This window comes from Macaca mulatta, chromosome 9, assembly GCF_049350105.2.
Source record: "Macaca mulatta isolate MMU2019108-1 chromosome 9, T2T-MMU8v2.0, whole genome shotgun sequence".
In the NCBI taxonomy this organism is placed as follows: domain Eukaryota; kingdom Metazoa; phylum Chordata; class Mammalia; order Primates; family Cercopithecidae; genus Macaca; species Macaca mulatta.
Window position 1 is genome coordinate 122,283,356 of NC_133414.1, and position 16,270 is coordinate 122,299,625.

The window sequence follows — 16,270 nt, forward strand, 5'->3', positions numbered from 1 at the left end:
TTATAAGCATTTGAGGCAAGGAAGATAGAGGAGGTCAGGGAAATTTCCTCCCTGGTCTTTATTTTTTAAATATATTCTTGCCATTCACCATCATATTTTTATTTTGCCACACTTGGAAAAAGATGCTATTTGGAAGCAAAAGAGTATTAAAATACTGTACAATGGAAATGGTATAGATGCAGTCCACAGAGAACCTTTCTTCATTTCCACCTTCCATCTGTATTTTAATTCCTTCCTAGGAAGAGATACTGTTTGCTTTCCTTTGCCCATTTTGCCTTAACTTCCAAGTTATAAATTAAGGTTATAATCATTGCCATATTGGCTTGAATAATATTAGCATTTATTTTCCATGAACATAGCTGACCCTAAATAATCTTAGAGGCCCAAAATAGCACTTTTATAAGTCCAGTAAATAAGAAATTAAAGTCAGAATTTTTAAGCAAGTACTTGAGGGAAACTTTAGGAGTTTCATGTTGTAGACCTTTAATTTTTGCTTTGTTGGGTTTTTTTTTTTTTTCCTGATCTCTCACAATTAGTCATTGTAAATATATTTGTAGTTATGTTTCCACTGCAAAATATAGACCACTTCATAGTAATTCCCTGTTGTTGGTTTTTTTTTTTCCAGGTAAGAATAAGTAAGGAGCAAGACCACATTATAATAATTCCCAGAGGCCTATCTTTTTCTGAAGCTACAGCCTCCAATTTGGTATAATTTTCCATTCCTGTGTTGCTTTTTCTGAGCTTTCTTCTGCTTTTCTGACAGTTTTTAGCTTTTAGTACAGGACAGAATAAGAAGGTATGGATGGAAAAACATTTACTAGTGAACAGTGAAGGGAATTTGAACTATGTTGTTGTTTTAAAGAAAAGTTTTAGAGAGTAGTGTAATTGAAGAGACTAATAAATGAGTTGGTCTTACCAGTTTTCTATGTTTTGAAGGGAATCTTGATTTTTTTTTCCACCCTATACATTCAGAAATTTGTCTTAAAAAACACACACACACACACGGCCAGGCGCGGTGGCTCACGCCTGTAATCCCAGCACTTGGGAGGCTGAGGCAGGTGGATCACGAGGTCAGGAGTTCAAGACCAGTCTGGCCAACATGGTGAAACCCCATTTCTACTAAAGATAGAAAAAATTAGCTGGGTGTGGTGGCACACGCCTGTAATCCCAGCTACTCGGGAGGCTGAGGCAGGAGAATCGCTTGAACCCACGAGGCAGAGGATGCAGTGAGCCAAGAACACACCGTTGCACTCCAGCCTGGGCGACAGGGCAAGACTCCATCTTAAACACACACACACACACACGCACACACACACACAATGTTCATAGCTAGATTTAAACAAAGTTCAGTTGGTAAGAATATAGGATCTGACCTTCTTAGTATTTTATCTTTTCCATGATTGTACTCCTAGCCACTGTCACCAGCTTACAGAGTGACAGGAGCTACTTTGGTTCTGGGTGCTTGCTGTAATGTTAGCAAATAGAAGTTTTCTAGCCAATTCTATACATGCCAGACTTGTTCAGACCTCCAATGAAGAGCTTAAGTTCTCAGTTTCTTGGAAACTACTTCTTGCCAAGTACTAAGTTTTGTTGCACCTGTTTTATAAATAAAGTTTTATGGGAACAAAGCTGTACCTGCTAACTTACAGATTGTTTATGGCTGCTTTTGTACTGCAGCTGCAGATTTGAATAATTGCAGCAGAGGCCCACGAAGTCCGAAATGTTTACTATCTGGCCTTTTACAAAAAGGTTTGCTACCCCCGGTTTAGCTTGTGAAACACAAACTTTGATACATATGTACCAGTTAAATATGTTTTTCTGATTTTTTCTAGGTAAAAGTCAATATAATAGGAGAAGTGGTTGACCAGGGAAGTACCAATTTGAAAATTGACCATACAGGATTCAGTCCCCATGCTGCAATCTATTCAACACGTCCTGATGTTAAGTGTGTGATACACATCCATACCCTTGCAACAGCAGCTGTAAGTCAATGAAAGGCCAAAACTGACAGTGACTCTGGAAGATGTATTATTTTTGTGGCTTTCTCAACAGGATGCTTTACTATCTGCTTTTCAAAATCATATTTGATATAATAATCTGCATAACCAGAAAGTGAAAGGCCCTTGGAACCAAATGCTACCATTCTAGGCATTTGGATTTTAAAACTAACCAGTTTGAAAATTGGGTCATTGAGTTTTTTAGAGCAAAACTTCTTTCATAATATTTGACACAGCATTTAAGTTGAGTTGTATTCCCTAAGTCCTTTGTGTGTGTGTGTGTAAGAAACAAAGTGGGAAGTGAATAAAGTGGAAAGTGGGCTGCAATGGTGAACACAGTGAATAGGCCAGTGCTTTCCTGACCTGACCAGACAATCAGGTTCCTATGAAAATGTATGTAGTAGCCGGGCGTGGTGGCTCACGCCTGTAATCCCAGCACTTTGGGAGGCCGAGGCGGGCGGATCACAAGGTCAGGAGATCGAGACCATGGTGAAACCCCGTCTCTACTAAAAATACAAAAAATTAGCCGGGCGCGGTTGTGGGCGCCTGTAGTCCCAGTTACTCGGGAGGCTGAGGCAGGAGAATGGCGTGAACCCGGGAGGCGGAGCTTGCAGTGAGCCGAGATCGCGCCACTGCACTCCAGCCTGGGCGACAGAGCGAGACTCCGTCTCAAAAAAAAAAAAAAAAAAAAAAAAAGAAAATGTATGTAGTAACGAAATGTGTTATCTTGGTATGGGCCAAACCAAATAGGTATCCTCCATGAAATGTGGGATCCTTCCCATTTCTCAAGAGTCTCTTATTCTGGGAGATGTTGCCTATTATGACTACCAAGGGTCGCTTGAAGAACAGGAGGAGAGAATTCAGCTGCAGAAAGTTCTGGGGCCAAGTTGTAAGGTATGTCATAGAGTTTGTCTAAAGAGATATTTTTGTTGCTGCTGCTGTTGATGAAAACAGTGTGAGCTATGCCAGTTATTTCAAGTGATTGCTGTGGGCATTCTATTTTAGGTGCTGGTACTCAGGAATCATGGTGTGGTTGCACTTGGAGAAACAATTGAGGAGGCTTTTCATTATATTTTTAATGTGCAGCTAGCCTGTGAGATTCAGGTAGGAAACATTATTCCCCCTTTTTAATTCTTTGTTGTTTGCTTGTTTAGTTGGATTTTGTGTACTTATTTCCAAATATGTATTAGTTAGTGGCTTTTTGTCTTTTAAGAGAAGTTCTGCTCTACTTATGTAGAGAGGGTTGTCAACTCAGTTATCTCTTGAATTGAAAATAGAAGTAAAGGAAATTAAAATTTTCTCACATTCAATCTAAGGGTCTCATAAACATCATTATCCCTACAATCCTGCTTTTTAAGTTAGTACAATTGTGGGCCGGGCGCGGTGGCTCAAGCCTGTAATCCCAGCACTTTGGGAGGCCGAGACGGGCGGATCACGAGGTCAGGAGATCGAGACCATCCTGGCTAACACGGTGAAACCCTGTCTCTACTAAAAAATACAAAAAACTAGCCGGGCGAGGTGGCGGGCGTCTGTAGTCCCAGCTACTCGGGAGGCTGAGGCAGGAGAATGGTGTAAACCCGGGAGGCGGAGCTTGCAGTGAGCTGAGATCCAGCCACAGCACTCCAGCCTGGGCGACAGAGCCAGACTCCGTCTCAAAAAAAAAAAAAAGAAAAAAAAGTTAGTACAATTGTATATTTCTCTGTTTTCACCCTCTAGTGATGGTGCTAATTAAGAAAGAAAAACAGCTGCAAATCAAGAATCAAATGTGCTGTGGTCACTTTTGTAAAAAGTTTAACTAGGGCCAGAAGTTTTATGAAATTGCAGTTTTCAACACTTCCACAACCTCATTATGATGAGAGGTTGGATATTTATTAACCACTTTTTTCATCAGAGATGCTGAATGTATTTAAAGGCCCTAATTTTCTCTAAATCAAGCAGATTTGGCCGGGCGTGGTGGCTCACACCTATAATCCCAGCACTTTGGGAGGCCGAGGCGGGTGGATCACCTTAGGTCAGTAGTTCGAGACCAGCCTGACCAACATGGAGAAACCCCATCTCTACTAAAATACAAAATTAGCAGGTGCCTGTAATCCCAGCCACTCGGGAGGCAGAGGTTGCAGTGAGCTGAGATCGTGCTATTGTACTCCAGCCTGGGCAACAAGAGCGAGTCTCCGTCTCAATAAATAAACAAATAAATAAAGCAGATTCTCATGAAGCAAATGGTAATAATCTTAATTTATTGGAAGAGCCACAAGAAACGGGGAGAAAAAAACAACAAAACCTTTTTTTAGCAACATTAACTTGTCCTAACAATCAACTTCTTTTTTGCTTTGATGGCTCCTCCTCCTCTTGTCAAATGGGGCTATGAAAAACTTAATTAAATTAAGATAATGAGCCGATGGCTTCTGCCTAAATATGTTTAAATTCAAAGTACGGTGTTTTTGTATTCCCTTAAAATTATAACTTTTAGCAAAAGTATTAACTGGATAACCCTGGGGAAACTTCAAGAAAAGAAATTTAAAATTTGGCAACAGATTTCAGTTGCTTAAAATATATTAAGGCCGGGCGCGGTGGCTCAAGCCTGTAATCCCAGCACTTTGGGAGGCCGAGATGGGCGGATCACGAGGTCAGGAGATCGAGACCATCCTGGCTAACACGGTGAAACCCCGTCTCTACTAAGAAATACAAAAAATAGCCGGGCGAGGTGGCAGCGCCTGTAGTCCCAGCTACTCGGGAGGCTGAGGCTGGAGAATGGCGTGAACCTGGGAGGCGGAACTTGCAGTGAGCTGAGATCCGGCCACTGCACTCCAGCCTGGGCTACAGAGCGAGACTCCGTCTCAAAAAAAAAAAAAATAAATAAATAAAAAAATATTAAGAGGTATGGCTCTAAATGTGTTTTCCATCAGGGAGGATCAGAGTCTTGGAAAGTTTCTTTTTCAGATAGGTGGAAAAGATACTTCAGCTGTCTGCTGGCACAAGAGTGTCATCTTGTCTTTGTTGTTAGTAGCCTGAGCAAGTATTATACGTATTTGTCAAATTGAAATTGTGCCTTTTTGAAAGTAAAATACTCATTACAGTCTTTATAGTTTTGTATCTCTGTATATTTTACCATTGATTACAGGTGCGGGCCCTAGCGGGAGCAGGTGGAGTGGACAATCTCCACATACTGGACTTTCAGAAGTATAAAGCTTTCACTTACACTATAGCAGCGTCTGGTGGAGGAGGTGTGAATATGGTTTCCCATCAAAAATGGAAGGTTGGCGAAATTGAGTTTGAAGGGCTTATGAGGACTCTGGACAACTTGGTACGTTGCACAATTGAAATAAAACTTGGATTTAATGTCTTCAGATTCAAGAGCAGATGCTTCCATTTTTGTAGAACATGCTCCATACTCCTCCAGAAGCTGAGTTTGGCCCTAGGAAAGCATTTCAGTGTGATTTAACCACACCTTTGAGAATTAAACAGAACTTAAAATGTCCTTTTTGGGTTTTTTTGAGACGGAGTCTCGCTCTGCCGCCCAGGCTGGAGTGCAGTGGCCAGATCTCAGCTCACTGCAAGCTCCGCCTCCCAGGTTCACGCCATTCTCCTGCCTCAGCCTCCCAAGTAGCTGGGACTACAGGCGCCCGCCACCTTGCCCGGCTAGTTTTTTGTATTTTTTTAGTAGAGACAGGGTTTCACCGTGTTAGCCAGGATGGTCTCGATCTCCTGACTTTGTGATCCGCCTGTCTCGGCCTCCCAAAGTGCTGGGATTACAGGCTTGAGCCACCGTGCCCGGCCTAGTTTTTTTTTTTTTTTTCAAGATTACAATATATTGTTATTAACCATAGTCACCATAGTATATAACTCTTGAACTTTTTCCTCCTGTCTAACTGACATTTTGTATCCTTTGATCAACATCTCCCCACCCCCACTTCCTAGGAACCACTATTCTACTCTACTTTTATGAGTTCAACTTTTGTTGTTGTTGTTGTGGTTGTGGTTGTTGGAGGCAGGATCTTGCTTGGAGTGCCGTGACACAATCAGGGCTCACTTGCAGCCTCAACCTGCTGGGCTCAAACCATTCTTACACCTCAGCCTCCTGTGTAGCTGGGACCATTGGTGTGTGCCACCATGCCTGGCTAATATTTTTTTAACTTTTTAAGATTCTGTATATAAGTGAGATCATGGGGGTATTTGTCTTTCTTTTTTTTTTTTTTTTTTTTTTTTTTTTTTTTGAGACGGAGTCTTGCTCTGTCACCCAGGCTGGAGTGCAGTGGCCGGATCTCAGCTCACTGCAAGCTCCGCCTCCCGGGTTTACGCCATTCTCCTGCCTCAGCCTCCCGAGTAGCTGGGACTACATGCGCCCGCCACCGCGCCCGGCTAGTTTTTTGTATTTTTAGTAGAGACGGGGTTTCACCGTGTTAGCCAGGATGGTCTCGATCTCCTGACCTCGTGATCCGCCCGCCTCGGCCTCCCAAAGTGCTGGGATTACAGGCTTGAGCCACCGCGCCCGGCCTGGGGGTATTTGTCTTTCTATGCCTGGTTTATTTCATTTAATATAATGTCCTCGAGGTTCATCCATGTTGTCACATTTGACAGAATTTCTTTTTTAAAGCTGAATAGTATTCCATTGTGTTATATGTACAACATTGATATCCCATCCATCAGTGGACACTTAGGATGATTCCATATCTGGGCTATTGTGAATAATGCTGTACCTAACATGAGAGTGCAGATACCTCTTTGACATACTGCTTACATTTCCTTTGGATATGTATCTGGTAGTGAGACTGCTGGGTCATATGGTAGTTTTATTTTTAATTGTATGAGGAACCTCCGTACTGTTTTCCCCAATGGCTGTACTAATTTATATTGCTACCAACAGTGTGCAAAGGGTCCCTTTCTTCCTACATTCTAATGCTTGTTGTCTTTCATCTTTTTTATAATAGCGATTCTAACAGATAGGACATGATATCTCATGCTTTAATTTGCATTTTCTTGATTAGTGATGTTTTAATATACTTGTTGACCATTTGTATGTCTTCTTTTGAGAAATGTTTATTCAGATCCTTTGCCCACTTTTTAATTGGGTTCTTTTCTTGCTATTTTTTGAGTTCCCTATATATTTTGGATAGTGACCCCTTAAAAGATGTATGGTTTGGCAAATGTTATCTTAGATTTTACTCTCTTCCGTGAAGGCTCAGAAGGCTGACTACCTTCAGACCTAGGAACAAAGACTTAAATGAGCACTGAGATTTGCTTCCCAAAAACAGGTTTATAGGCAGAAAAGCACTTCTGGTCAGCAACTTAAAACTGTTCTTTGTCAGGAACAGTTGTGTGAGTGGAAATTGCAATATCAGCTGTAATCAGCTTTAACTGGGTCTTGAAATTTGCGTAATTTCAACTCTAGTGTTACGTGAGAGTTATGTGGTGTTTGGAAGGATGCTTTTTTCTTTGTTTTTCAGCAAAGGAGTCTTTTAAATCATTTGTATAAGGAATTAGGATCCAAATGCTGTTGTTGATACACGTTTAATGCTTTAAATGTGGTTTTTCCCTCCCTCAGGGGTATAGAACAGGCTATGCTTACAGGCATCCTCTCATTCGAGAGAAGCCTAGGCACAAGAGTGATGTGGAAATCCCAGCAACTGTGACTGCCTTTTCCTTTGAAGACGATACGGTGCCACTCTCTCCTCTCAAATACATGGCACAGAGGCAACAGCGTGAAAAAACAAGATGGCTGAACTCACCAAATACTTACATGAAAGTGAATGTGCCTGAGGAGTCTCGGAACGGAGAAACCAGTCCCCGAACCAAAATCACGGTATGCCAGTATTTTACATAGTTTGCCTTTACTAAATATTTTGCCTAGTTACTCAAGAATTGAATGTTCTATATTGAAAATATTTGGAAAATAAAATATTAAAAATATTACTGTCACTTATCTGGCTTTAACTTTGTGCAAGGCACTCTTCTAAGTGCCATACACAGATCATATCATTTAATTCTCCTAATATGAATGATGCTGTTTTTCTGTCTGTTTTATAGATGAGAAAACCAAGGCAAAAAGGGTTAATTAATCATGTTTTAATGGTAAACTCGGGATTTGCATGAAGACAGTCTGACTCTTGAGCCCAGTTCTTGCTCACTACATGATACTGCTTTGTAGTTTCTGTTAAACTACACCAGTAGTTTAATTCACCAGTGAATTAAAACTATAAAAGTTATCAATACCTAATTGTACCAAAGCTGCATGAATCACTGCACATATAGCTACCCTTAGGCAAGATCTTGTAGGGTAGAGAAATGGGTTATTTTATCTTTTTCAGAAGTTTGCATTAGATTTGGTTTGGTTTGGTTTTGGAGTGCATACCACCAAACATTCTCTAGGTCAAGCTTGTCCAATCCATGGCCCAGGATGGCTTTGGATGCAGCTTAACACAAATTTGTAAACTTTATTAAAACATTATGAGAATTTTTTGTGATTTTTTTTTTTAAGCTAATCAGCTGTCATTAGTGTTAGTGTATTTTATATGTGGCCCAAGACAGTTCTTCTTCCAGCGTGGCCCAGGGAAGTCAAAAGATTGGACACCACAGCTCTAGATATTCAGAATTAGTTCATCTTGTATAAACTAATGGCATTCAATACGAAAATACCTAGGCATCAGAATGTCTTTTCTGTAGTCTGTAAGATTTCTTGCCTCCCAGTAAAAGAACATAAACTCATTGGTTTCTCAGAATTCATTTTGTTGACAGAGATTGATGGTTAGCCATCATTAATCTTGATCGAGATTTGCTTGCTTTTTTTTTTTTTTTTTTGAGACAGAGTCTCGCTCTGTCGCCCAGGCTGGAGTACAGTGGCCGGATCTCAGCTCACTGCAAGTTCCGTCTCCCGGGTTCACGCCATTCTCCTGCCTCAGCCTCCCGAGTAGCTGGGACTACAGGCACCCGCCACCTTGCCCGGCTAGTTTTTTTTTTTGTATTTTTTGGTAGAGACGGGGTTTCACCATGTTAGCCAGGATGGTCTTGATCTCCTGACCTCGTGATCTGCCCATCTCGGCCTCCCAAAGTGCTGGGATTACAGGCTTGAGCCACCATGCCCGGCTGAGATTTGCTTTCTTTAAGGATTATAATATGGGGTAAATGAAAAAAATTATGTAAGCTCCTTCCAACCCTATGATTCTATTTTGCTATTATATACCAGATTATCCCCATTATAAAATGCTGATTAGGGCTTGGCCTTTTCTGTCAGCCAAAAATAAAAAGTGAAGTCTGATAAACTAAATCTTAAGATATTTCTTAAGGGTTTTTTTTGTTTTTTTGTTTTGACTTCTTGGCCATATTCATCCAACTTCTGTCTTCAATGAAGAAGACAGAACACTGAATGTGAGTGAATGTGAGATCATGCTCTCTGTGCTTGAAGTAGCTTCAGCATCGTGTTTTCACTTGACAGGAGAAAGTTTAATTAGCAGTATAATTGAATATTTGTGTGAATCATAATGGCATTTATTTTTTAAGTGAATGCTGATTTTTAGCCTTTTGGAACTAGTATAAGATGAAACTAATTCACCACTAAGATATTTCTTTTTTTTTTTTGAGACGGAGTCTCGCTCTGTCGCCCAGGCTGGAGTGCTGTGGCCGGATCTCAGCTCACTGCAAGCTCCGCCTCCCGGGTTTACGCCATTCTCCTGCCTCAGCCTCCCTTGTAGCTGGGATTACAGGCGCCTGCCACCTCGCCCGGCTAGTTTTTTGTATTTTTTTAGTAGAGACGGGGTTTCACCGTGTTAGCCAGGATGGTCTCGATCTCCTGACCTCGTGATCCGCCCGTCTCGGCCTCCCAAAGTGCTGGGATTACAGGCTTGAGCCACCGCGCCCGGCCCACCACTAAGATATTTCTGAGTGAAATTATTTAAACATTGGCAATGCCCCTCTTGAGACTATAAGCAGTTATCTAGCAATCTACTAATATTTTCTTAACACAAAGCTTCATTTTAGAAAATTTTTGATTCTTTAGTGGATGAAAGCAGAAGACTCATCTAAAGTTAGTGGTGGAACACCTATCAAAATTGAAGATCCAAATCAGTTTGTTCCTTTAAACACAAACCCGAATGAGGTACTAGAAAAGAGAAATAAGGTAAGACATGGTCTTCTATAGCCAGGGGAGACATTTTAATTGTTTTATGTTTAAATCACAAGTGATTGAATCTGGTTAATGTCAAACTTAGAAGTTTGAATACAGAAGTATTTGTAATTTAATTCAGTATAATTTTAGCTTATATTGAATGCCTCCAGCTCTGTGCTAGTAATTGGTGAACAGGCTACATGGGGAAGATGTATTAAACATATTTCTGCCTTAGAGAACCCTGCTATTAGGGGAAAATGCAGTTCTCTAACAACCTAAGACGAAAGGAAATCACTTACCAGGAAGAGTGGAGGAGACTAATACGAGCTGTTAGGATGGTAAAAGAGGTCTTCATGAAGGTGGGAATGGAAGAGACTCTCACTCTGGAAATGTCAAGTAGTAAGCTTTTATGAAAAGATAAAACAAAGGTCATCTGCCTAGTTGCCCTCAAGAAATTTGTATTGAATTGTTTTTCAATTCAGATTCGGGAACAAAATCGATATGACTTGAAAACAGCAGGACCACAATCTCAGTTGCTTGCTGGAATTGTTGTGGATAAGCCACCTCCTGTAAGTTTATGAAGCAATATGATCTTTGTTTTTGATCTACCACATTAATTTCATTGATTTTTAAACATGAATATTTATTTTTACTAAGGTTAATATAAGCACAAAAAGTCAACCCACAAGATTTAAAATGCCACCCATAATTCCCAGTTTCCAGATACAGCGACTTTCTGTTCTTTTCATTGCTTCTAATGTTTACTTTGATGTTTCTAGTAAGTTAGTTGAGATGAGGTCTCACTCTGTTGCCCAGGATAGTCGTGAACACCTGGCTTCAGGTGATCCTCCAGCCTTGACCTCCTGGAGTATCGGGATTACAGGTATAAACCACTGCTCCTGGTCCTACTTTGATGTTTCTAAAGAGCATCTTCTGCTTTTTCTTGATCTATCAGTTTTAGACCTGGACTATTTTTCACCAAATCTGTGTTACCCATTGTAAGAAATACCATTGTTATACATGTCACTAAAAGAGAAAAAACATGGCCAGTTATAATTGTAGGAAGCCATAAGATGATTCCCAATTTCACAGATGGAAAAAGTTCATCTTAGAATTAATGAAATATTTTTGAAAGATGGGGATTTATCCTGTTTATACAATGCTTCCCTTTTTCCCTCTCCCCATTCTCCCAGTAAGGACACATCAGTTTTTTTCGTGTGTGTGTGTGTTAGATCAGCTTTCATTATTTATATTACTACATGTTTGCTACTGAGCCAGGTAGTATTTCCTTTCTTACATAAGTTACCCCTCCCTACCCTCACCTTGCCTTTTTGTCATTGGCTTATTATTTGGGGTACATTGGCTTAGTTCTTCCCAAACTTTTTAACAGAATTATAAAGTCCAAGCTGGGCGTGGTGGCTCACGCCTGTAATCCCAGCACTTTGGGAGGCCGAGGCGGGCAGATCACGAGGTCAAGAGATCAAGACCATCCTAGCCAACATGGTAAAACCCTGTCTTTACTGAAAATAAAAAAATTAGCTGAGCGTGGTGGCAGGCACCTGTAGTCTCAGATACTCAGGAGGCTGAGGCAGGAGAATCGCTGGAACCCACGAGGCGGAGGTTGCAGTGAGCCAAGATTGCGCCACTGTACTCCAGCCTGGTGACAGAGCGAGACTCCGTCTCAAAAAAAATTAAAAATAACATAAAATCCGTCCTAGTATTATTTTCCATGTGGTGAAAGGCAACAGGTAATCTCTATGTTCCAGCCCCCCTTCATTCTAATCCAAATCTAAATTGGTTGCTCTCAGGCCAGCTGCACAGGTTCATCTGGAAGATTCCTGTGCTGCTGATCTACATTAAATTTAGTTTCCTATACCTTGTGTCTCCTGCTTTCTTGATTTCCTCCTTTACCATAGAACACACCCTCAGCTTTCTGAGAAAAGGATACATAGGCGGTAACAGTCTGAAATGCCTTTATTCTACCTTCAAATGTGCATATAATGGATATAGAATAGTTTAGAAATAATTTTCCCTTGAAACATGAAAAGCATCATTCTGTCCCTTATTTTGTTGTTGAAGTAGGAAGGCATTGGAATTCCTGAACTTTTGTTTAGGTGTTTTTGTTTTGTTTTGTTTTTGCTTTTAGAGCTTTTCTGCATATCTGCTGTTCTGAAATTTTATGATTGTGTGCTTCATAGATCTCTTTTTAGTCTTTTTTCTAAGTAATTAGTAACCCTTTTCAGTCTACAGAGTCATGTCCTTCAGTTCTGGATGTTTTTATTAAGTGTTTCTTCAAGAGTGTTTTCTTCCCATTTCTTTTTCTGCCAGTATATTATGTTAGTTTGAATGTTGGGCCTCTTTGAGCTTCTGATTTTTTTCTTTTCACTCCTACTTGCTGTACCTTTATCTTTGTATCCTACTTTCTGGGAGACCTTCCTGATGTTTTCTAACCCTTTTAATTTTTTATTTTGATGTTAACTTTTTAAATTTATTTTATCTTATTTATTTATATTTATTTTTTTGAGATGGAGTCTTGCACTGTCGCCCAGGCTGGAGTGCAGTGGTGCAGTCTTGGCTCACTGCAAGCTCTGCCTCCTGGGTTCACGCCACTCTCCTGCCTCAGCCTCCTGAGTAGCTGGGACTACAGGCGCCTGTCACCACACCCGGCTAATGTTTGTTTTATTTTCAGTAGAGACAGGGTTTCACTGTGTTAGCCAGGATGGTTTTGATATCCTGACCTAGTGATCCACCTGCCTCGGCCTCCCAAAGTGCTGGGATTACAGGCATGAGCCACCTCGCCCAGCCAACTTTTTTTATTTTTAGGAGTTCGTATTCCATGAATGTTCCTTTTTAACAACATCCTAATCTTTACACTTTCTCTTATTGCTCCAAGGGTATCAATTTTAAATTTTCTTTATTTGCCTTTCTTGTCTTTGTCTATTCTGAGTTGGCTATGTCTGTTTATATGGAAAAATGAGACATTAAAGCCTATCAGAAGCTCTGGATATATACAGAGCTCGAGGATTGGTGAGCTTCATTGTAGGGTGATTGGATGTGGACCAGGTTGTTTCTCTGGGGAATCCCCAAACATTATTCTCTGTAATTCTTTTATCTGGGACTATTTCGTTTATCTGGAAAAGAACTCCAGTCTCCTGCCAGTTTCCAACCGTCATTCTAGGAGCCTGCAACTGTATTTTGTGTCCCCTAGTTAGTTTTTCTTTCTTAAGCCTCTGATATTCTGCAGAGATGAGAGAGAGGGAAATGTTTTGCTCTGTGGAATAGGGAAGGGAACCTGGGAATCTGTTTCTTATTCAGACTTTTAACTTGTTTCTCTCTTTTCACCTTTTCCTTACCACCACCTTCTATGGTACCTATTGCCTCTAGTTTCTGGGCCTTACCAGACCTCTTCAGGGCAAATAAGCATGCTTCTCATTTGCATCCTTTTTTTTTTTTTTTCTTTTTTCTATTCCTTTACTATCATTTTAGTGGGGTTTTGGGAGGGATGAAAAATAAATATATGGGTTCCATATGCCAAGTGCAACTGAAATTCTCATTATTTCCTTTCCTGGAGAAAACAGTTACAAGCTTATTTTCGTAACAAATTTAAAGAACTACTTTTGGTACAGTTTCATTTCTGTAAGCCTTTTTTACAAAGGTCTTTGAAATGGAGCAATTCTTTTTTTTTTTCAAGTTTTTTTTTTATGTGAAGCTTATTAAAACTTGGCATAATGGTGTTTAAAAATTATTATAAAATTTACTTATACAGGCTTATTGAGGAAATATCACTGGCAATTTTAGTCAATTGGATCAGTAGTTTAAGAGCATTAATCTTACAAGAACATTTTAAACAAAGCATGTTACCTTGCATTTCTTAGGATTGTTGTGAAATAAGGCTTCACAAACATCATATGTGAATTTGTGTGTATATAGATGGATGGATGGATAGATACATAAATAAAACTCTTGGTAATGAATCTATTTTTATTTTTTCTCTGTAAGACTATGCAGTTTGAAGATGATGATCATGGCCCACCGGCTCCTCCTAACCCATTTAGTCATCTTACAGAAGGAGAACTTGAAGAGTATAAGAAGACAATCGAACGTAAACAACAAGGCTTAGAAGGTTAGTTAATCTTTATATTCAGTGTGGCTGGGCGCCATGGCTCGCGCCTGTAATCCCAGCACTTTGGGAGACCAAGGCAGGCAGATTGCTTGAGGTCAGGAGTTTGAGACCAGCCTGGCCAACGTGGTGAAACTCCATCTCTATTAAAAAATACAAAAAATTAGCTGGGCATAGTAGTGCATGCCTGTAGTCCTAGCTACTCAGGAGGCTGAGGCAGGAGAATCACTTGAACCTGGAAGGCAGAGATTGCAGTGAGCTGAGATCGCACCACTGCATTCCAGCCTAGGCAGCAGAGAGAGACCCTGTCTCAAAAAAAAAAGAAAAATAAAACAATCTGAATGCTACTATTTTATAATAAAATCTTCTAGAAAGCGAGATTCCCAGATGAGTAAAGAATTACTAGCCAAAGTAGATGTAGATAAATTAATGGATTTATACATTTCATAAGTATGTGGCTTTTTAACTCTCTTAATTTTAAATAATTATAGAGTGATAAGTATGTAGTTTTGATGCTTTGTAAAATCTCTATTTCTGGTTATCTCGAGGTGCTAACATTGTCACTTCAAAATTTAAAACTAACTGCTAAAATTTTCATGTGACTTTCCTTAAGCACACGGACACTCTAGTAGGTTGAGTTTTCTAGCTTCGGAACCCTTAGTAAGTAGATTGTTAGGATTATATTTAAGACTTGTTAATGAAAACATCTTAAACAATTGACTACTAGCTCCCTTTTTCTCTGGAATAAGAGATTCTTGCTAGTAGGAGTTCTCTATCTTGAGTCTTTGGATAAACTTCAGGCAGTCCATGAGCCACCTGAAAAATATATGCTTAATTGTTTAAGATACACATTTAGGGAGGGGAGGGTTCAGGGTCAGGAACAAGAAGCCTGTCACCCAAAAAGAGGGTTAAGAGCCTCTGCTTTAGAGCATCCACAACACATAGTTGAAATTTTTATGCAAAGCAAAACAAGCCAATAGTTAATGAATTTTTGTCCATGTTAGATACCATGTAGGAAGAACTAATGACATCTGGATCATCCGAGGAAGTTTTTTGTGCCTTTGTCACAAAAGGGAGTCATCCTGACTCATTAATGTAATTATACTAAATTTTCTAAGTGGTGTTATTGAATTTGTTTACTCTAACATAAAGTTGGGAACTTTGTCTTTTTTTCATATTTTGTAAAATGTCCCTCTTTAATCTCTTGTTTTTTGAAAGCCTAAAGATGCCAGGTAACAAATGTTGCACTCTAGAACCATCACCTTTTTTATATAACTTTCTAAGTTGTTTCTTCCACATTTATTATGACTTATGAATTAGCTCAGTAACATTGCTCTGACAAGAATCACAAATTAAATATTGTTCAAAAATTCCATGAAGCATTCTGCCTCATTAATGTAGCATCATTGGTGAGACTTTATAATTCTTTTCATCTGGCTGTGCAGTATGCTTTGGTTTTCTAATGCTAGCAAAAGCTACATGCGACATACCATTTCCCTGGGCTGCCAGTAGCTGTGCATCTTTTGTAACTTGTATATAAAATAACTATTAGCAGCCAGAAATGTTAACACATTAACCTCCTCTTAATATGTAATTATGGATATATGGGATAGCTGTTAGCATGCTCAGCTCACTGCTGAAGAATTTATCATCTCTGTGTATGCGGGCATTTGATATATGCACTAACCTCCCTAAAATCATATGCTGCTTTGTTTTTGTTTTGCATGGCTTTTAACTAAACTCTTATCCAACAGATGCTGAGCAGGAATTACTCTCAGATGATGCTTCATCTGTTTCACAAATTCAGTCTCAAACTCAGTCACCGCAAAATGTCCCTGAAAAATTAGAAGGTACTCAATGTAATTTCCCTCATAGCATTCACTGAGTTAGTCTTGAGTCTGTGCCTCTGTGTTTTGTTTTCATGTGAGGATGTTGAACACCTCATCACAGTAAGTTTTCCGTATTTTACTTAAATCTCCCAATAATTGCATATTTTATATCATTAAAAATGGGGCACTACTTTTGTTCAACATTTATATTGATTTACCTTAATCT

At 39.7% G+C, this 16,270-nt stretch overlaps 1 protein-coding gene across 23 annotated transcripts in view; it reads left to right on the top strand.

Annotated features, from left to right (window-relative positions):
- Positions 1-16,270, top strand: part of ADD3 (adducin 3) — a 129,480-nt gene that overhangs the window by 110,564 nt on the left and 2,646 nt on the right. For 12 of the 23 annotated variants that reach the window (XM_077947481.1, XM_015148127.3, XM_015148128.3 and 9 more), the window contains 10 exons: positions 626-706; positions 1,833-1,982; positions 2,748-2,891; positions 3,003-3,101; positions 5,119-5,301; positions 7,540-7,797; positions 9,988-10,107; positions 10,578-10,664; positions 14,095-14,218; positions 15,970-16,065. In XM_077947481.1, coding sequence (XP_077803607.1) covers positions 626-706; positions 1,833-1,982; positions 2,748-2,891; positions 3,003-3,101; positions 5,119-5,301; positions 7,540-7,797; positions 9,988-10,107; positions 10,578-10,664; positions 14,095-14,218; positions 15,970-16,065 — 1,342 coding nt within the window. The remainder of the gene's footprint in view (positions 1-625; positions 707-1,832; positions 1,983-2,747; positions 2,892-3,002; positions 3,102-5,118; positions 5,302-7,539; positions 7,798-9,987; positions 10,108-10,577; positions 10,665-14,094; positions 14,219-15,969; positions 16,066-16,270) is intronic. The other 11 variants (XM_015148135.3, XM_028826820.2, XM_077947489.1 and 8 more) reach the window with 1 other exon arrangement.